At 45.4% G+C, this 21,467-nt stretch overlaps 2 protein-coding genes across 4 annotated transcripts in view; one reads left to right on the top strand and one right to left on the bottom strand.

Moving 5' to 3' along the window:
• Positions 1 to 3,374, top strand: part of ACSBG1 (acyl-CoA synthetase bubblegum family member 1) — a 37,242-nt gene extending 33,868 nt beyond the window's left edge. For all 3 annotated transcript variants that reach the window (XM_066238447.1, XM_066238445.1, XM_066238444.1), the window contains one exon: positions 1,482 to 3,374. In XM_066238447.1, the coding sequence (XP_066094544.1) occupies positions 1,482 to 1,567 (86 nt within the window). In that variant the 3' untranslated portion in view covers positions 1,568 to 3,374. The remainder of the gene's footprint in view (positions 1 to 1,481) is intronic.
• On the bottom strand, positions 2,360 to 21,465 carry IDH3A (isocitrate dehydrogenase (NAD(+)) 3 catalytic subunit alpha). The gene is made up of 11 exons (XM_066238448.1): positions 21,333 to 21,465; positions 18,996 to 19,058; positions 15,471 to 15,554; positions 12,156 to 12,270; positions 11,177 to 11,364; positions 10,562 to 10,695; positions 9,759 to 9,861; positions 9,595 to 9,659; positions 7,264 to 7,348; positions 6,684 to 6,836; positions 2,360 to 3,772 (listed from the first exon to the last, which is right to left on the bottom strand). The coding sequence occupies exons 1-11, from the start codon at positions 21,357 to 21,359 to the stop codon at positions 3,689 to 3,691; spliced, it is 1,101 nt and encodes a 366-aa protein (XP_066094545.1). The 5' UTR covers positions 21,360 to 21,465; the 3' UTR covers positions 2,360 to 3,688.
• Between the last annotated feature and the right edge of the window lie 2 nt (positions 21,466 to 21,467).

Raw genomic sequence — 21,467 nt, forward strand, 5'->3', positions numbered from 1 at the left:
GACACCAAGACCCTGTTAGTGTTTGGGCTGGAGTACCTAACTCTAGAGCAGGTGTCCCCAAACTACGGCCCGCAGGTCGCATGCAGCCCCGAGGCCATTTATCTGGCCCCTGCCACACTTCCGGAAGGGGCACCCCTTTCATTGGTGGTCAGTGAGAGGAGCACTGTATGTGGCAGCCCCTCCAATGGTCTGAGGGACAGTGAACTGGCCCTGTGTAAAAAGTTTGGGGACCCTTGCTCTAGAGGGTGAGACCATCATAATCTGTCAAGTCAGCTCACATGGCAGGTACAGTGGTGAAGCCCTTCTGGACTGTGGTCCAGAGAACTAGGACTCTGCTAGGTCCTTCCAGTTCTGTGGAAGGTGTGGCCTCAGCAAAGTGGATGAAGTCATTCTTATAGCATCTTGGGGTATCTTCATGGCACAGGGGAGTTGGCAATGGCTTCTTCAGGAGGGTGCCCTCAGACCCATCAAAGTTGAACTCAGACACACTGCCACAGTAATGTTAACCTGCAGTCAGGCCTGGAGCATGTCTGACTGGTCTAATATTGAGTGCACAGTCAGCCAGACAGATGTCCTCTCCAAGCAGTTTATAGAAATGACTCTGATTTTGGAGTCTCTAGTTACATAGCCAAGAATGAGTTAGCACAAAATGAACTTTCAGCTGCCCAGGACCTTGACTCTGAGCCATTTTGCCCTTGCTTTTGAGGGAGAACCAAGTCCAAGATGAGTGATTTAGAGGCCTGTCAGCCAGGCCACCCCCTCCTCCATCACAGGTAGTCAAAACACAATGTCCAACAGTGTGTGAACTTTCACCAAAATGTGAACATGACTTGCACATTAGTTATTGTTGTGTAACAAACTACCTACTAATCTAGCAGCTTAAAACAGTAAGAGCTTACCTTATTTTCTGTAGGTCAGAAATTCAGGCAGCTAGCTGAGTGGTTCTGACTTGGGGTCTCTCATGAGGTTACAGCAAGTGTCGGCTGGGCAGCAGCCATCTGGAGCTGGAGGGGATCACTCAGTGGCTGTTGGCCAGAGCAGTGACCTCTCCACAGGCTGCCTCACAACATAGCAGTTGGCTGGCCCCAGAAACAGTGATCCTCAGAGCCCAGGGCAGAACTTGTAGTCTTATCATTTTGGTTGATTGAATAATTTATTCATTCAAGGGACAGCATAGAAAATACATCGAGGTCAGAAACAGGTTCAAGTCTCAAGGGTAAGGTGGACATGGCTCACACTACTACGTACATGAAAGAAACTGGTCTCTCAAGTGACAGACGATCACTTCTGTGTTCTGTTGGCCCTTTCAACCAATGCTGGTGCAACATGGGTACCAAGGGTCACTTAGGGCCATCTCAGAGTCTGGCTACTGTTTTCTCTGGTGGCTTAATTCCAGTTACAGGACTCAGTCTGGATCTTGACCACGTATTGCCTCAGATTTCTCAGAGTCTCACACTCACTTTTTCCAATTTCTCTTTTAGGTCCCACAATGAAACTGAGACGGCTCACCGTCCTGGAGAAGTACAGAGACACCATCGATTCCTTTTACCAAGAGAAAAAAAAGTAAGCAGGGCTTCCTTCTTCCTCCTGACGCCGACAAGCCTCCTGGAGAGTTCTGATCCACGTCCTCTTCAGTCTGGGCATGGGGACTTCTGGCAGGTCTGTTAGGTCTCGTCAGGTATGGCACCAGCATCAACATTTGCCAGGTCTCATGCCAACAATAGCTGAGAATTCCGAGAAACTTCGCGTGTCATAGTTGTAATTCTACGTATTGCTTTTTGTTCAGGTAACAGGAGACCAGCTCTCCTTCCAGAACTGAAGGGCTGACACTTTTTGGTCTTAGTTCCAGGTAGATTTTATGGGCTCACTGAGCAGGCCCGCCAGCTGCAGGCTGTGTGGGGAAGGGCGGGAAAGTCGGTTTGTGTTACCGTGTGTGCTGCAGGGAAAGCGGACGCTATAACTCACTCACTTACTCTGGAATCTGCTGGACACTGCCAACCTGCCACTCCATTCCCAGGCTCTCCTCCCCGTACTCGCCCACTGACTTGATGCTTCATAGAACTGCTGCTGCCTGTTTGTATTTAATGTGTGATTTGGACATTAAACTTTTTAACAGAACTGTCAACAAGTATGTAATTTTTTTCTGTCAGCTGAGCAGAAGGGACCAGTCGAGACAGTGGTGGGTATTAACCCACAGGACTGTCCGTGTACAACAGGCATGACTAACCACTAGCGCCTGGAAAAAGCAGAGGCACCAGCCGTCACTCAGATCACCTGAAGCAAAGCAGCCATTCCTAGTATAAGCTGAGCCAGTGACCTAAGGCATCTAATGGGAAAAGGCAGAGAAAGCCCACATCTCAGTCGGTTTGGGAATTCTTTATTAGTGTGAACCTAAGAATAATTTGCACAATCCAATAAAACAGAAGCAGCAGCAGCTTAAACAGAGTGAAATATACGTAAAATTGTTAAGTCTGGTTACAAGCCTAAAAAAGCACTCAGACATGGATATCTGTTAAGAAATCCCTGTGACCTGGATACATTATGCAAAGCCACAGGTTTACTTTATTACACGAGGGGCAAGGGACAACCTCAGCTGCCTTTGGTTCGGGGCCGAAGGGTAACTGTTCAGGAAAATAGTGACTCGGTGTCTGAAGATGAAGAAAAATCGTGCTGGGGGAGGGCAGGGTGCCTGAAGGTCAAAGGCTGTGAGCCCAAGCCCTATGCTGCAGAACTCGGTGAACTAGCTCAGCTGAGCTTGCTGTCTCTTACTAATAGTGCTCTAGGAAAGGGAGAGGGGCAGTCACCGTAACAAAATTCATAGTGTGGCCAGACGTTTTAGCAGGATCACTTTTAGCAGTTGACATGCATGCTGCAGAAGTGTGGCCGCAGACAGTGGTCAGCTGCCGTGTCTGACTTGGCAGTCCAGGGCTCAAAGGCTGTTACCCATGATGCTTCACATGTATCGTGAAGAGGACGTATGGCCCTTCACTTCGTGGAAAGTTCAAGAACTGTAAATCTCAAGGTAACAAAATAAACAAAATGCATTTGTGTCTTTGAAGTCAATATATTACCTACATCTTATTAACAAAAGTTACATCTCTCTTAATTTTCTTTGATCTGAAGTCTTTATTCATACTCAGTAATTCATATAAAGGACAAATCTGTGTTAGTTTTCTACATCATACAGTAATACATCATTGTCACTGTTGTTGATGTGAACTTAGGAAATTTCTCTTGTACCCATTTATTGATAAGAATGTCATCTTGTGCTATTATGTCAGTATTCTGTTTTATTCTATTACATTTTTCATAAACTAAGGAAAACTTTCTCTTTAAAAAGTTAGATGTTTTCTCTTAATTCTGTATCATATTTACAGCTGAGGAAAAACTGTTTTAATTAAAGTGTAAAATGGTTAACATGGCAAATGATACGGTCCACTTAGAGTTTACAAAAAATGTATACCAAATAGACATTAATAAATAAAACATGCACTTGGAAAAGTCCTTTGAAAGCAGACCTAAGGACATCACCTGCATCCTTTGAACCGACTTTATTAATATGCACGATCTAGAAATGTACTCTGTCAGGAAACAAGGAAACCAAGTGCACACAGAATGGGACGTGCTCTCATACAAGTTTACACGGTGTCGTTTGGAGTGACTGATGCGAATACCATCTGTAGAAACCTTAATCTAAATCTTTCACTCGATGACAGATTTCTTCTGTGAAGTCTGAGCATTTTGAATTGCCTCCCAAATCTTTTGTTAAGTTCTGAGGAAAGGAAAAAGGAAAAGGAAAAATGTATCATATTAAACCAAAGCAAGGTTTTTTTGTTTAAAGCACCTGGTGAGATAACCAGCTGAGCAAGTTACCTGTCTGCTCTCTTTCATTTAGTTCACTGCACCCACCCCATCGACCTACCCAGGAGGGCGGGAGTCTTGCTGTCCATGGCAGATGCCAAGATGTTTGATTATGGACATTTAATATCTAAACAAGGCAATCATATAGCCCTTGGAGAATTTTTTTATTTTTTAATTTACTGATTTTAGAGAGAGGAAGGGAAAGAGAGGGAGAGAGAGAAAGAGAGAAACATTGATTTGTTGTTTCACTTATTTATACATTACTGGTTGACTCCCTTATGTGCCCTGAATGGGGATTAAACCTGCAACCTTGGCATATTGGGACAATGTTCTAACTGAGTTACCCGGCCAGGGCCCCTTGGGGAATTTCTAAAGTTTAAAAAACTTAAGACATATTTTGATCTGTTTTTGGATGCTGGGAAACAAATACTAAGGTAATATTTAAATCACTAAGTCTCAAACTCCCTTTTTTAAACAAGAAATTCTCCCATACAGCCACTGTTTTCTACCAGGAAACATATCTTTTCTTTTTTTTTTTTCTTTTCCGAAGCTGGAAATGGGGAGTCAGTCAGACAGACTCCCGCATGCACCCGACCGGGATCCACCCAGCATGCCCACCAGGGGGCGATGCTCCGCCCCTCTGGGGCATCGCTCTGTTGCATCCAGAGCCATCCTAGCGCCTGAGGCAGAGGCCACAGAGCCATCCTCAGCGCCCGGGCCATCTTTGCTCCAATGGAGCCTCAGCTGCGGGAGGGGAAGAGAGAGACAAAGAGGAAGGAGAGGGGGAGGGGTGGAGAAGCAGATGGGTGCTTCTCCTGTGTGCCCTGGCCGGGAATCAAAGCCGGGACTCCTGCACGCCAGGCCGACGCTCTACCACTGAGCAAACCGGCCAGGGCCGAAATCATATCTTTAATCCCAAACAGACCTCATATTTCTCTTGTACCTCTGCATCCTACATAATTAAAAGGGCCTACTGTGTAATTTGGCACTTCTCTTCTGGGCTCTATAGGTTAAATTCACAAATATAACATCAGAATAAAAACCAATCAAAATCACATGCCCTTCAATGGAACTGTCAGGCTATTAAAAACAGCTTGAGTTTCTTGTATTTTAGCTGCAAGAAAGTAATTTCAAATTAAAGAATTTTTTAAAAAGGAGTAAACCTTGAAAACATTATGCTAGCCCTGGCTGGATAGTTCGGTTGGTTAGAACATCATCCTGATGTACAGAAATTGCCAGTTCAAACCCCAGTGAGGGCACACAGAGAAACAGATTGGTATTTCTGTTTGTTTCTCTCTTTCTCCCTTCCTCTCTCTAAAATAAATAAATTTTAAAAAAAAACTTAAAAAAATAAAACATTGTGCTAAGTGAAATAAACCAGACACAAAATGACAAATATACAATTCCACTTAGATGAGAAGTCAAAGTCTTAGAGACGGAAAGTAAAAGTGTGGGTACCAACAGCTGGGGGAAGGGGAGTCTGCGTTCAGTGGGGAAAGAGTTCCAGTTTAGAAAAGGAGGTTCTGGAGATGGATGGTGGTGATGGTTGCACAATATGAAATACATAATAGCACTGAAGTATACACTTCAAAATGGTAAAATTTGTATTATGTGTACTTTACCACAATTTAAAGAAAAAAGAGACCCCAGATTATGGATCAGCCTTTAAAGCCCAGCCCGTGAAGCCATCACCTCCTCCATTCTCTTCCCGCTTTCTGAGTAATCCATCACACCCCTTCTTGGGCCAGAAGTGCTTATGGAAACAGTGAAGCTGGTTGGGCAAGAGCTAGACTGGGTGCAAACCTCAGCCCTGGCATTTGGAGCTATGAGACCTTAGACAGATTACTTCATCTCTCTCTGTGCCTCAGTTTCCTCAGCTGTAAAATGGAATTCATTATAGAATCTACCTCACAGAACAGTCAAGAGGATCTGCTGAGATGACATGTACAAAGAACATAAAATGTAAGTATTTGATATATTGGCTATCATTAATACCTCTATGTTTCTGACGCACGTGGCACAATATATAACACCACTGTGTCACAGACACACCTGTGTCTCCATCAACCACCAGAACTAGAGCTCCTTGAGGCCCCAAGGTCTCCTCTTAGTCTTCAGTTTGCTGTACTCTTCACACCTTAAAATATACACAATAGTCTGACCAGGCGGTGGCGCAGTGGATAGAGCATCGGACTGGGATGCCGAGGACCCAGGTTCAAGACCCTGAGGTCGCCAGCTTGAGCGCAGGCTAATCTGGTTTGAGCAAAGCTCACCAGCTTGGACCCAAGGTCGCTGGCTCAGGCAAGGGGTTACTCGGTCTGCTGTAGCCCCCCAGTCAAGGCACATATGAGAAAGCAATCAATGAACAACCAAGGTGTCGCAACAAAAAATTAATGATTGATGCTTCTCATCTCTCTCCGTTCCTGTTTGTCCCTATCTATCCCTCTCTCTGACTCTCTCTCTGTCTCTGAAAAAAAAATGTACACAATAGATTTCTGCATAGAAAAAGTAATGGTTTTGGCCAAGCTCACATCACCAACAATGAACACCTGTGTCTGAGCTGGCTCTGACTCCTAAAGCTCTGTTTTTCTACAGCTCACTCGGTGCTTCTCAGCCCTTTTCTGGTGAAAGACCTAGACCGTCCCCCCTTCAGGAAATGTGTGCACACACACCCTGAGTTCACTCGCCCCCCACCCCCCCCAGGAGAAAGCCTGTTCAGCATCAGTCCTTCGAGGATGTTGAGCACCACCATGTGCTCCCTCCCAGAAAAAGCATGTGGAAGACACGCATTTTACGGTACAAGGATGATGGCATTACATTACCTTCCCACCCTTAATCGTAGCAAAGCAGGCAGCCTCAATCCGCGCAGCGTGATCAAACAGCCCCATGTGGCGCAGCATCATCACCGCACTGAGCAGCAGGGCCGTGGGGTTGGCCATGTCCATGCCAGCGATGTCCGGGGCCGTCCCGTGAACCTGCCTCGGGAAATGCGGCACTGTCAGGGGGACACAGGCTAGCATACCTCCTCCGGGAAGCTGGGCCCTCAGTCATCTTTTCTCACCAGTAGAAGATAGTTACTGAACAGCGGCTGCGCCCAATTCAGACACAGGTCTAGAAATAAAGCCGCACAAAAATAAAGGGCGGAAGTAAATTTTTTTTTCTATATTGCAATAGGACGGACAAACCATCTTTTCCTTTCAACTTTTGATAAAATATTTTAACTAAGGAAAGAAAAAATATGGACACAAAACAACAGGAACATAAATAAACCAAGCTTATATAAAAAACCTCAACAAAACATCATTTTCTTTCAACAATTAGAAAAACTCAAAAGTTCAAACATCCTGGTTTCTCACACCATTCTGACCTGAATTATGCTTTGGGTATAAGTAGGGTTCTTACCGATTCGAAGATTGCGACTCCGTTGGCGCCAATGTTGCCACTTGGTGTCACACCAAGACCTCCAATCAGTCCCGCACACAGGTCACTGGAGGCAAAAAGAATGTCAGGGATAGGCGCTTGCCAGTTTGCTCAGTGGCTAGTGTCAGCCTGGCATATGGATGTTCCAGGTTCAATTCCTGGTCAGGGCATAGAGAAGAGGCCACCTGCTTCTCTCCCTCTTCTCCTCCCACAGCCAGTGGCTTGATTAATTCAAGCATCAGCCATGGGCACTGAGGATAGCTCAAATGGTCCAAGCATGTCAGCCTCAGTTGCTAAAAATAGCTTGGTTGATTAAAGCAGGGCCCCAGAAGAGGGTTGGCGGGTGGATCTCACTCTGGGCACATGTGGGAGTCTTTCTCACTAACTCCCCTCCTCTCACTTAAAAAAGAATGTCAGGGGTATTGGTTTGAAAAACAAAACACCTTGCCAAGCACCCAGATATTAATTTTTATTGTTTCAGTTATTTATGCATTCATTGATTGATTCTTGCTATGTGCCCTGACCAGGGATTGAACCCACAACCTTGGCATATCAGGACAACATTCTAACCAACTGAGCTACCTGGCCAGGGCAACTTCAATTTTAAATACCATCCTCCACTGAAAGGAACCAGGACTCCATGGAGAAGTGGCTGATTCCAGGACTACAGCTAAGAAGATTCAGGATGAGCCTGGAGCATGGGACTGTGCCAGAAAGCAAATGACAGCTCAAAGGGCCAAGTCAGGACAACATAAGCATCAAATGAATGATGGTGATGGATATAACCACTGAATAAAAGAAATGAGTCCTAATTGATTGATCTAGATACATATGAGACAAGGAAAAGCTTATCCCAACAGAATACCAACTAATGACTGTAACAAGGCAGAGGTGGTTTAAGGTCAGTTGAAGCCCTGGGTGTAAAAAAAAATAATGAGCCTCTTGTCATTAGAAAAAAGTGTAGGCCCTGGCCGGTTGGCTCAGCAGTAGAGCGTCGGCCTGGAGTGCAGGAGTCCCGGGTTCGATTCCTGGCCAGGGCACACAGGAGAAGCGCCCATTTGCTTCTCCACCCCTCCCCCTCTCCTTCCTCTCTGTCTCTCTCTTCACCTCCCGCAGCCAAGGCTCCATTGGAGCAAAGATGGCCCGGGCGCTGGGGATGGCTCTGTGGCCTCTGCCTCAGGCGCTAGAATGGCTCTGGATGCAACAGAGCGATGCCCCAGAGGGGCAGAACATCGCCCCCTGGTGGGCATGCCCGGTGGATCCCGGTCAGGAGCATGCGGGAGTCTGTCTGACTGCCTCCCCGTTTCCAGCTTCGGAAAAATGAAAAAAAAAAAGAAAAGAAAAGAAAAGAAAAAAGTGTAAAGGTGGGGTTTTGTGGGGCCCTTCAGAAGTTGGGGCCCAGGGTGTGCACCTCCGTTAAATCTGCCTCTGTAAGAAGGAATGATGGACTCAGAAAATCACCATTTGGCTAACATCATAAGTATGAGTGTATACAGAGAGGGAGAAATACAATAAATTTGGTAAAATGTTAACATCTGGGGAATGTGGATGCCGAGTACATAGGAATTCTGTGTACCATTCTTACAACTTTTTTAAGTCTGAAATTATGTCAAAAGTTATAAAATTCTCGGCCCTGGCCGGTTGGCTCAGCGGTAGAGCGTCAGCCTGGCGAGCGGGGGACCCGGGTTCGATTCCCGGCCAGGGCACATAGGAGAAGCGCCCATTTGCTTCTCCACCCCCCCCTTCCTCTCTGTCTCTCTCTTCCCCTCCTGCAGCCAAGGCTCCATTGGAGCAAAGATGGCCCGGGCGCTGGGGATGGCTCCTTGGCCTCTGCCCCAGGCGCTAGAGTGGCTCTGGTCGCGGCAGAGTGACGCCTCGGAGGGGCAGAGCATCGCCCCCTGGTGGGTAGAGCTTCGCCCCTGGTGGGCGTGCCGGGTGGATCCCGGTCCGGCGCATGCGGGGGAGTCTGTCTGACTGTCTCTCGTTTGCAGCTTCAGAAAAATACAAAAAAAAAAAAAAGTTATAAAATTCTCTAAAAATGACCACTCACCTGCGTAGAGAGTCAGAAAACATTGAAGTCAATCAACCAGCCAACCAATAAAACATCTGAAGAATGTGAAGCAGGAACTCATGAGCAAGGAGCGAGAGCCCAGAGCCGATAAGGCACATAAAAGAAGGAATAATCCACTAACATGTATTCACTGATACCACCACCTAAATTGTTACAGCTGAACTCACATCTTTCAGCAGACACAATTTATTTTTTGGCATTTATAAATAAATTATAGGCAAAAAGGCTGCAATCAGACTTACCTCAAAATGTCTCCATACAAATTTGGCATAACAAGAACATCAAATTGGGATGGATCTTGGACCATCTACAAGAAACGCATTTGTGCATTTAGCAATCAAAACTGCACAGCACATGGACACACTACACACCACAGAAAGGAGAAGATAAGTATGAAGATACTTACATTCAAACATACTGTATCAAGGTACATCTCATTAAATTTAATATCTTTACAGTTTTCTGCAACTTCTCTGCATTTTTGCAGAAAAAGCCCATCTGACATTCGCCTGTATTTAATCAAATAGAAATCATTGAAAGCAAAAATTTGTAGAAAGAAAAGCATCAAATCACAAAAGTAAAATAAATTCAAGAAAGTAAGTTCCAGAAACCAATATGTATAATTTCAATTATTTTTTAGGTATCAGTGTTATCCAGCAAGAATTAAAAAAGATCTATTAATAAGAAAATGCTAAAATTGTTTTAAAAGGTTAACTATTTAAATGGTTTTACTATTTTACATGCTCAACACTTTTCTTGGGGGAAAGCAGGTGAGGAAACCTGTTTCTTTATACATTCACAGATGGCCTTTAATAGACCGGGACTGAATAACACAGCCAACAGTATTAGCACTATGAGAGCTATTTTAAGCCCCCGAGCATGTAGCATTCTCAGAAACACTCTTGCTATGCCACTTCTGCTGTGGCTCCAGACTCTACAGCTTCCTTCTCTGATATTTCTCAGTTCCTCCTTACACTTCCAGAGCCTGAATTCCTGCCCCCCGACCCTAGATCTGCTCTAGTCATTCACCCAGTGAGGCACACAAAATAGGAGATCACGACATAAGAGAAGCATGTGACCCTCTCACCAGTTACAGGTTATTTTTCAGAGACATCAGGAAGCAGTGAGCAAGCTGGACAGAAGAATGGAAAGCCCCATCATTGTTCCCCCCACAGAGCAAGACAGGGTGCTGGCCCCGCAGGGACTCACATGATGTTGGCTTTGTGCACAGCAGTGACGTTGCTCCGATGATTGTTCCGGGCATACTCAAAGGCGAACTCTGCAATGCGCCTGCTTGCCTCCTCGGTGATGAGCTTGATACTCTGCACAACTCCATCCACAATCTGAAAGACAGAAAGCCCTGCGTTGCTGGAAAGGGTGTGGCAACATCTCGGCACTAGACAGCTGCTGTGTGTCAATAGTATCATTAGTGGCACGCTAACACAGTGCCAGCAACCATGGCTAGCATCATGTATATGCTACACCAGGGGGGTTAATGTTGACTCAGTCCTCTGAGGTAGGTGCTAGAAGCCCCATTGCACAGAAGTGGAAAACTGAGGTGCAGAGATAGTCTCCAGCCCAAGAACATCCTCACCAAGTCAGGATTCCAAGTTCAAAAGAGGGCACGTTCTTAGGCCCATGCCATTCCCTGGCTTCTATGTGAGGACTGTTGGCCAGACACCCAGGACTAAGACAAATGCCCACATCTCACAGAGGTCAAAGGGAATTGGCTCTGGGAGATATTTTCACTGGGAATCTGAACAACTGCCAAAGCACTTGGGAAACCACCCAGCTAAGAATAACAAGTCTCTGAAATGAACATACCACATGCTCGATTCCACTGTACTCCCCTTCTGTGTTTTCGCGAATGGTGACAATGTTTACATCGTTGTAAGGGGTTTTATAGCCTTCGATTGAGACACATGGTCGGACATTTGCATAAAGGTCAAAAGTCTTACGCAGCAATAAATTCATGGATGGGTGACCAGCTGCTATTGGAGTCTTTAAAGGGCCTGTAATAAAGAACAACCAGATAAGAAAAGCATCTTCTCTTCTTTATAAACACAAGTTCATAATGTTTACTTGAAATTCCAATTTTTTGGTCTCAATTTACCGAAGTATTTAGGGCCTTTACCGTGGATGTCAAGTGGCTGTGCGACATGTTAACATACATGCTTTATGAACCAAGGGACACTTTCACAAAAGAGCAAGTCACTTCAAAGGAAAAACAGGTGCTGTTTCTTAAGTCAGATGTTCTCTTTCTTGTGGGTAAGTCCACCCTGGCTGGTCAGCCTCAGGCAAACATTCGCACCCACTCCCACTGTCACCCACTGACCCACTGACCCACTTGGGCTGCCTTGCACATGTGTTCTGCCTCTGACTTTACCTGCCCCTCAGACTCAGATGAAGGAAGGAACTCTCCTCAAGGAAGATTTCTGAAACATTAACTGAGCACCCACTGACTGAGGACCAAGAGTGACACGGTCTAATCCTCACCACCACCCTATGAAGTATCAACTCTATAACTGTCACTTAAAGTGGATAAAAACAACCCAAAATTCTTTTTGAAAACCAAAAATAAGAAATCTGTGCAAACCTCACAGGCAGTAAGTGACAGAGATGAGATGTAAACTTGATCTGTCTGGATTTAAAGCCTATCTCATACTAGGGTTTTGAAAACACCACATCTTACTATGGATAAGTAGCTTCATTAGAAACTAGCTTTATTTAGCTTAAATGAATAAACTTCTAAAAATATAGCAGCCTATAACAGAAATCAGCATCATGTCCATTTCACAGCTACCTTTCAGACCCATCTTGTTTTTGTCCATGGACTCTTTGGCTTCTGGAGGGATCATCCACTTTCCTCCTGGTCCTTGAATGGCAGTGACATTCCTCTCCTCCCACTGAATGGGGGCCTAGATGGCACAACATAGAGCACATGAAGGGGAAAGACTGAACATGAGTGACATTCACATCACAATTATCAACAAATTCTTCACTGTTGGATGCGACTAGTGAAAACACACACAATAAAGATCTAGAAAGTTCCTGACATGCAAGAAAAGATGTCATTCTCTACCTTGTCCAGAGGGACTCTCCACATCACCCCTGTCCAGTCATACTCCTAGCTGCCAACTGCCCACTTCAGTCATTCACAACTCTTTAATGTGGCTATAATTGGAATATCATTAGGAATGGAGAAATATGGTTTACAAAAATGTTACATAGAACTGATATATTGATGAACCTGGAAAACACTATGCTAAGTGAAATAAGCCAGTCATAAAAGACTATATATTATAAGATTCTATTCATATGAAACATACAGAGACAAAATCTGTGGAGGGGTAGGGTGAGAGACGGGAAATGGAAATGACTTCTAATGAATATGAGGTTTCTTTTTGGGAGATGAAAATTTTCTAAAGTTAGATCATGGTGAAGGTTGCACAACTCTGTGGATATACTGAAAATCACTGAATTGTACAATTTAAATTTTTTTAATTTATTTATTCATTTTAGAAAGGAGAGAGAGAGGGAGAGAGAGAGAGAGGAGAGAGACACAGAGAGAAGAGGGGGAGGAGCAGGAAGCATCAACTCCCATATGTGCCTTGACCAGGCAAGCCCAGGGTTTCGAACCGGCGACCTCAGCATTTCCAGGTCGACGATTTATCCACTTCGCCACCACAGGTCAGTGAATTGTACAATTTAAATGGGTGAATTGTTCACTGTGAATTATCTTTCAGTAAGCTTTTTTTAAAAAGCAAGATATATTGCATAACCTATGAAGGCAACAGTTTCAAGACATAAACCACAACATCATCCTTTCTTTCCACCCACATCCTTCAATGTGTACACCCACGATTGACAGCCAGCACACTGAGTGTATATTAGGAGTAAGAGCAGAGTAAGACATGCTCTTCACTGACAAGGAGCTTACAACTCAGGAAACAATCATATTTCAGTTCACCTAGGAATGTGCAAGCATCATTTCCTCTGCAGGAGTTTTAATTAGAAGCTCATGTAGAGCCCTGGCCGGTTGGCTCAGCGGTAGAGCGTCGGCCTAGCGTGCGGAGGACCCGGGTTCGATTCCTGGCCAGGGCACACAGGAGAAGCGCCCATTTGCTTCTCCACCCCTCCGCCGCGCTTTCCTCTCTGTCTCTCTCTTCCCCTCCCGCAGCCAAGGCTCCATTGGAGCAAAGATGGCCCGGGCGCTGGGGATGGCTCTGTGGCCTCTACCTCAGGCGCTGGAGTGGCTCTGGTCGCGACATGGCGACGCCCAGGATGGGCAGAGCATCGCCCCCTGGTGGGCAGAGCGTCGCCCCTGGTGGGCGTGCCGGGTGGATCCCGGTCGGGCGCATGCGGGAGTCTGTCTGACTGTCTCTCCCCGTTTCAAGCTTCAGAAAAATGGGAAAAAAAAAAAAAAAAAAAAAAAAAAAAAAAAAAAAAAAAGAAGCTCATGTAGAAAAAGAATATGTACAGGCCTTGGCCAGGTAGCTCAGTTAATTAGTGTCATATTAATACATCAAGGTTGTGGGTTCAATACCCAGTCAGGGAGTCAGGGCACATACAAGAATCAACCAATGAATGCATAAATAAGTGGAACAAGATATCGATGTCTTTCTCTCTCTATCTCCCACTTCCTCTCTAAAATCAATAGATAAAAGTGAAAAAGAGGCCTTGACCAGTTGGCCCAGTGGTAGAGCGTTGGGCCTGGTGCGTGGATGTCCTGGCCCAGGATGTCCTGGGTTCAATTCCTGGTCAGGGCACCCAAGAGAAGTGACCATCTGCTTCTCCACCCCTCTCCATCTCGCTTCTCTCTCTCTCTCTCTCTCTCTCTCTCTCTCTCTCTCTCCCCCTCCTGCAGCCATGGCTCAATTGGAGTAAGCTGGCCCCTGGGCACTGAGGATGGCTTCATGGCCTCTGCCTCAAGCACTAAGAACTCAGTTGCTGAGCAATGAAGCAAGGCCCCAGATGGTCAGAGCATCGCCCCCTAGTGGGCTTGCTGGGTAGATCCCAGTTGGGGCACATACAAAGAAGTCTCTGCCTCCCCTCCTCTCACTGAATTAAAGTTTTTTGTTTTTTTTTTTTTTTTTTTTTTCTCCGAAGCTGGAATCCGGGAGAGACAGTCAGACAGACTCCCGCATGCGCCCGACTGGGATCCACCCGGCACGCCCACCAGGGGCGCCGCTCCGCCCACCAGGGGGCGATGCTCTGCCCCTCCGGGGGCGTTGCTCTGCCGCAACCAGAGCCACTCCAGCGCCTGGGGCAGAGGCCAAGGAGCCATCCCCAGCGCCCGGGCCATCTTTGCTCCAATGGAGCCTCGGCTGTGGGAGGGGAAGAGAGAGACAGAGAGGAAGGGGGGGGAGGTGGAGAAGCAAATGGGCGCTTCTCCCATGTGCCCTGGCCGAGAATTGAACCCGGGTCCCCCGCACGCCAGGCCGACGCTCCACCGCTGAGCCAACCGGCCAGAGCCTCCTCTCACTGAATTTAAAAAAAAAAAAAGGTAAAAAGGAAAGAAAAACAATGTATGTATAGTTTAAATAAAGTATATTTCTTGACTTACAGTTGTTGGTATCATAAAAACCACTGATTTAATCTTACACATTATATCACCAAGCAGCTATAAATAGCAGTAATAAAGCATCATGTCAAAGTCCAAGTCTCCTAAATTCCCAAAAGGATTTTAAAATATCCACCAGTGTTAAAGGCTAAGCTGTTAGATAATAATACCTCACACTTGATAATACCACAGCAGAAATTCTTTTAAATCTTTCAGAATCTCCTATATAGTGTTATATTCTCTTGGGCAGAAAAGCTGAAGGCAGTAGACAGGTGACCCGGCAGGGCTGGAAGACCTTACGCCCAGGCAGGGTTCAGAGATCCACGAATAACTCGGTACTACTGCCTTGATTGCTTTCCACAGAACCAATGCCACTGCAGTGGCTTAAAACACCAAGAGTGACAGCAGTGGACACCAGTGTTTAAGTTAAAATTGTGAAGATTAACGACAGAGTGTATCTACTTCATACAAATGCAAACAATTCATCCTAAGAGTTCAGAGACTAAAAAAGTTTTCTACAGATTACTGTTAAAGGTATTTTTGAAGTCCACTTACTTTGGCAGCATCAAAAATCTTCATAACTGAGGCTGAAATTTCTGGGCCAATACCATCTCCTGGAATTAAAGTTACTGTCTGAACCTGAATATAAAAAATCATCAAAGAAGACAATAAGAATTGATTTTTTAACATTTAAAAAAGAATATCATTGACAGAAAAATCCATTTAATGTGTGTTGGCAGGTGTGTCTCAAGAAGACCCAAATACTATAAAGAAAAACACTCCTCTCTCCCCAGGACTCATCAAAAGAGGCAAGATTCAAGAGACTCCACAATTCTTTTATTTTTCTTTCTTTCTTTTTTCCAAGCGAGAGGAGGGGAGATAGTGAGACAGACTCCTATATGTGCCTCGACTGGGATCTACCCAACAACCCGTCTAGCGCCTATGATCAAATCAACCGATGCTCAAATCAATGAGCACCTGAGGCCAATGCTCAGACCAACTGAGCTATCCTCAGCACCAGGGTCACACTTGAACCAATCAAGCCACTGGCTGAGGGAGGAGAAGAGGGAGAGGGGAGGGGAGAGAGGGAAAGGGAAAAGAAGGAAACGAGAAGCAGATGGTCACTTCTCCTGTGTGCCCTGACTGGGAATCAAACCTGGGAGCTCCATATGTCAGGCTCTATCCATTGAGCAACTGGCCAAGGCTCAGACTCCACAAGTCTACTCTTTATCTGAGCTAAGAAGTTGTAGAAAAAATTCAAGTAGTGCACTTTAGATAACACAAAAATAAATTAAACTCCTAAGTAGATTTCCTAATTGATATTTCTTTTCAGACAAGCTACAAAGGGACCCATTAATTCAAGTCTGTTAAAGTAAAGAGAACAAAACAATTCAGTAATATTCTCACTAAAAATGAAAGGGCTTCTCCTGAAGGCAAGTGCTTTCCTCTCCACTGGGGTCCTGGAAAGTTTAGTTTCTCACACAACCTGTTCAGTCTCATGAAACACTTTCCAACACACCTCCAAAATACCACTGAAGTCTGTTTTGTCAGAGAAGACATTTCACATTAAGAGAGGGTCTTCATTTGTTTCAGTTCCTCTATAAAACTGGCTCCTTAATGACAAATGTAATTGAAATAAACTCAGCAAAGTTTACTTGTAACCAATAATAGCTCATATGATTATACTTGCAAAGTCTCAGTTATACTTAGAGTGACAATTTATTTCAAAGGCTTCAAGCAAGATGAAGCCAGCACTTCAAACATAAAAATAAAAATGTATAAAGAGAAATGATGAGAAGATTTAAATTGGTTAAGATAATCTTCACGGTTGGCTCAACAGATAGAGCCAACATCCAGCGTATGGACATTCAGGTTCGATTCCCGGTCAGGGTACACAAGAGAAGCGACCATTTGCTTCTCTCCCTCTCCCTCTCCCCCCTTCTCTCCCTCTTCCCCTCCTGCAGCCAGTGGCTTGACTGGTCTGAGCAGGGGCCCCAGGCACTGAGGGTAGCTCGGTTGGTACCAATGTCAGCCTTAGGTGCTAAAAATAGCTCAATTAATGCCAGCATTGGCCCCAGACAGGGGTTGCTGGGTAGATCTCAGTCTGGATGCATGCAGGAGTCTGTCTCACTATCTCTCCTCTTTTCACTTAAAAAAAAAAAAGAAAGGATAATACTCAGACCCTCTCTCCACTTAGGAAGTATTCATCATTATCTGGGGACTTTCTCTACCTGTAGGTTTGGCTCTGACAAGGTCCCCGGCCTTTTCTAGTTCCAGCTGCCTGTGCTACTTTCTTTTAAATCACTGATTCAAGTTTCCCTGATCTTTTGCTTTCCAGTGATGCTCCCTGAGCAGCTGGACTAATTAAATTTTTCTGTACAACTAAAGAAATTTTCTAAAAAATTAGTTTCTCTTTGTATTTCTTTCAAAAATATTCCCCTCCACAACCAGGCTAATACTTAAAAAAAAAAGGATAGTATGGGCCCTAGCCAGTTGGCTCAGTCGTAGAGCATTGGCCTGGCGTGCAGGAGTCCCAGGTTCGATTCCCGGCCAGGGCACACAGGAGAAGCACCCATCTGCTTCTCCCCCCCTCCCCCCCCCCCTTCCTCTCTGTCTCTCTCTTCCCCTCCCGCAGTCAAGGCTCCATTGGAGCAAAGTTGGCCCGGGCGCTGGGGATGGCTCCATGGCCTCTGCCTCAGGCACTAGAATGGCCCTGGTTGCAACAGAGTAACGCCCCAGATGGGCAGAGCATTGGCCCCTGGTGGGCATGCCGGGTGGATCCTGGTCAGGCACATGCGGGAGTCTGTCTGACTGCCTCCCCGTTTCCAACTGCAGAAAAATAAAAAAAAAAATTAAAAAAAAGGATAGTATGAAAATTAAGTCACAGCAGAGAGCAATGATCATCTCATTCATTAGCTTTCAGAAATGCATTTGAAATGCTTGCTTCACTGTCATTAAGCTTGAAATGCAGCCATACTGTGCATCTTTGCATGAGCAGAGCCCAGAACCTCTGGCTTCTTCCTATTCTTCCAACATATTGTGATGAATGTCATCAGGTCACCAAAAATACGTCCTTTATTCCACAGTACAGAAAGTGGGGGAAAAACATATACTATGGGTCTTGCAAATGCCTCATAGAATAAGATGTGACATGGGAGCATAGGAATTATGAAGTCCAAAGCAGATTCTGTAAGAAAGCTAAAATAAAAGCATACAGGAAGTCACTGATCCAAAATCTTAGAATGCTTTAAAAATGTGGTATCAGCTTTTAAAGCACAGAACTCTAATGCTGGGAATTCTTTATACACACACACACACACACACACACACACACACATTTTTTTTAATTTACTCATTTTAGAGAGGGGAAAGAGAGAGAGAGAGAGAGAGAAAGAGAAAGAAAGAGAGAGAGAGAAAGAGAAAGAGAAAGGAAAAGAAAAAGAGAAAGAGAAAGAGGAGAGAGAGAAGGGTGGAAGAGCAGGAAGCACCAACTCCAATATATGCCTTGACCAGGCAAGCCTGGGGTTTTGAACTGGCGACCTCAGCATTCCAGGTCAACACTTTATCCACTGTACCACCACAGGTCAAACTAATGCTGGGAATTCTAAAAACAGCAGATTTCATGAGAACTAGATGATACACTAACATGATAGTCTATAAGGATTGCATAAGGAAAGCATAAGCCTACAGGACTTACAGATTTTTGAGGCATTCCTATTTGGTGACCAATCTACTGTTTTTAGAGAAGCTCAAAAAATAAAAATGCAAAGCAGGTTTGAAGCTTCTCAACAATTTTTTCTCAACTTATATTAGTTTTGAAAAAAACTATCTTAGCAAAATGAGATTGTGAAATAAAGTAACAGGCTCAAGGGAAATTTCTATTTTTAACAAGGCTCCTTCCAGATCTTAATGTGACAGGCTTATATAGCTAGGTGTAATATAATTCTTTTAAATGTGATCTAATAGATTTATAAATGTTAGCCAATAATTTTAAATAAATGGAGATAAAGGGCGACATAATGTGTTAGAGCATCTTTCTTGAGAAACTTCTAAAAGGAAAAAAGACGTAATTATACTCACACCACCAGCAAAACCTCTGGTCACCTGTTTTGGGTTGTAGAATGCGCTCAGTAGCCGAGAGACCTATATTAATATCAACAAAGAAATGTCATGCACAGAATTAAAACCACATGCATTAAGAGGCAGAGATAAAACCATTTCTGATGGTTGCTAATGCTGCAAGTTTGCAGAGATATTTGGGAACTTCTGAGGAGTATTTTCTCATATATTAGCTCAATGTGGCAATCTACCTCAGATCCAAAAACCTCAATATTCAGATTACCTTTTGCTTTGAGAACTTAAATACTATATACTATAAAGTCAATTTTATCAACATAAGCTGTCAAAATATGTTGAAGGCAGAATGAAACTGTATTTTTTTCAGTTGAAACATTGGATTTTCCTCAAATGATCTGTCTTTGAGGCGCTTTCTGCTCCAATCCCAAAAGGGAATAAATGTCCCCACAGAGGACAAATGACTGTCAAAGGTTACATGGGGAGTCCATGTCAGAGAACCTTGTCTTCTGATTCCACAACCCAATATGCTCTCAATATGTTTTTTGGGTTTTTTTCTTGTAGACCACACTAAAGACAAAATAAATTGACTAACACATTATCAATGGTACTGCTTTAGTCCCTTTGCTTTGGTTCCTTGTCTGAAGGCTTCTACCACAGTTGAATTAGGTGTTAAGTGTAATCTCAGTGACTAAGGGATTGACTTCTGTTTAGACAGTGACACAGAAGTTGCTTCACCTTATGGACCAAATATGACATAACAATTACCATCACACACAAATCCAGGTCTGAAGAGGTAACAAGCAAAACCCAGTTACTAAATAAAACCATTATTTTTTTTATTTTTTATTTTTTTCATTTTTCTGAAGCTGGAAACAGGGAGAGACAGTCAGACAGACTCCCGCATGCGCCCGACCGGGATCCACCCGGCACGCCCACCGTGGGGCGAAGCTCTGCCCACCAGGGGGCGATGCTCTGCCCATCCTGGGCGTCGCCATGTTGCGACCAGAGCCACTCTAGCGCCTGGGGCAGAGGCCACAGAGCCATCCCCAGCGCCCGGGCCATCTTTGCTCCAATGGAGCCTCGGCTGCGGGAGGGGAAGAGAGAGACAGAGAGGAAAGCGCGGCGGAGGGGTGGAGAAGCAAATGGACGTTTCTCCTGTGTGCCCTGGCCGGGAATCGAACCCAGGTCCTCCGCACGCTAGGCCGACGCTCTACCGCTGAGCCAACCGGCCAGGGCAAAACCATTATTGATGTCCAAGAATTATGTTTTGTTTGATGATTGCAAAATAAGTTTGTTGACAGCTAGGAAAGTTTCAGGCATGTGTTCCTTCTACAGGAACAAGGTGTTTTCACATTAATTTAAGCCTCAAACAACTCTGTGAGGCAAGTATAGATATTTTACAGATGGACATATTAAGGCTCGGAGATGTTAAGTAATTTGTTCAGGGTCACACAGCCAATCAGTAGCAAAACCAGGATTTAAACCTAAGACACCTATATTCCAGTGTAGAACTTTTTTCACTAAGTAACACTGCATGTGGATCTCACTTTAAACTCCAAACAAATGAGAAAGAGTATCAAATTCTACAGAAAAAAAAATTTTTTTTTTTTACATAGATTTCTAGGGGACTGTTCTTGACCAGCACCAGAAGACCTGAAGGGCTGTTTTTTTCCTGTGCCTATAATCTGTGGTGGGACTAAGCTGGGAACACACCAGACGCCTGGGTTCCTGTCGCGGTGTGACACCGACTTCCTTCGTGACCTTGAGAACGACCTCTTCAGGCGCAGATGAGGGCCACCCAGGAACCAAGAAGCTGCAGTGATCTGAGCCCTGCCCAGCCCTGGCATCCGAGCTGTCAGGAGCACAGAAACTCTCCAGACGCAGATTCTCACCAAAAAAGTGGAGGCCCTTCTGGTTTTCTCTACGAGCGTTCGGGTGGCAATTCTAAGATGTAGGGTGCCCGTCTCCTTCGGAGGTTCAGAGCCTCAGGGGCAGACTGGGGAGAGCTACAGGGGAACTGGCAGGAAGCGGCCTGGGGTCCCTACGGAATCTCGCCTGCCCAGTGCCCACAGCCCGCGAGGTGACCCTGCCCTGCCGAGCAGACACGAGGAGGTCCGGCCATCAGCGCAGAGGGGGCCTTGCCTCGGGCCGTCCGGCTTGGCGTGGGCCTGGGCTCTGGCCTGGGGTACCGCTGGGAGCAGGTCCGCACCCCTCCCTCGACCTTGACGTAATCCCCCCCAGCGTGGCGCTTCCGGCTCAGGCTTCCTACGCGCTATACGCGGGCCACCGAGCTGCCTCCGCTTCAGATCGACCAGATCCACGCTCCCGCTCCGCGCTCACCTTGGACATCCACGCGGGCCCTGCCATCGCGTCTCCTCTCACCGCGGCGACAGAGCGGCTCCAGTGCGCAGTAGCGCAACCCCACTTCGGGGCACGCCCACTGGAAACCCCGCCCCAGAGCCCGCCCAGGGGATT

The sequence above is a fragment of the Saccopteryx bilineata genome, chromosome 7, assembly GCF_036850765.1.
Source record: "Saccopteryx bilineata isolate mSacBil1 chromosome 7, mSacBil1_pri_phased_curated, whole genome shotgun sequence".
Lineage (NCBI taxonomy): Eukaryota > Metazoa > Chordata > Mammalia > Chiroptera > Emballonuridae > Saccopteryx > Saccopteryx bilineata.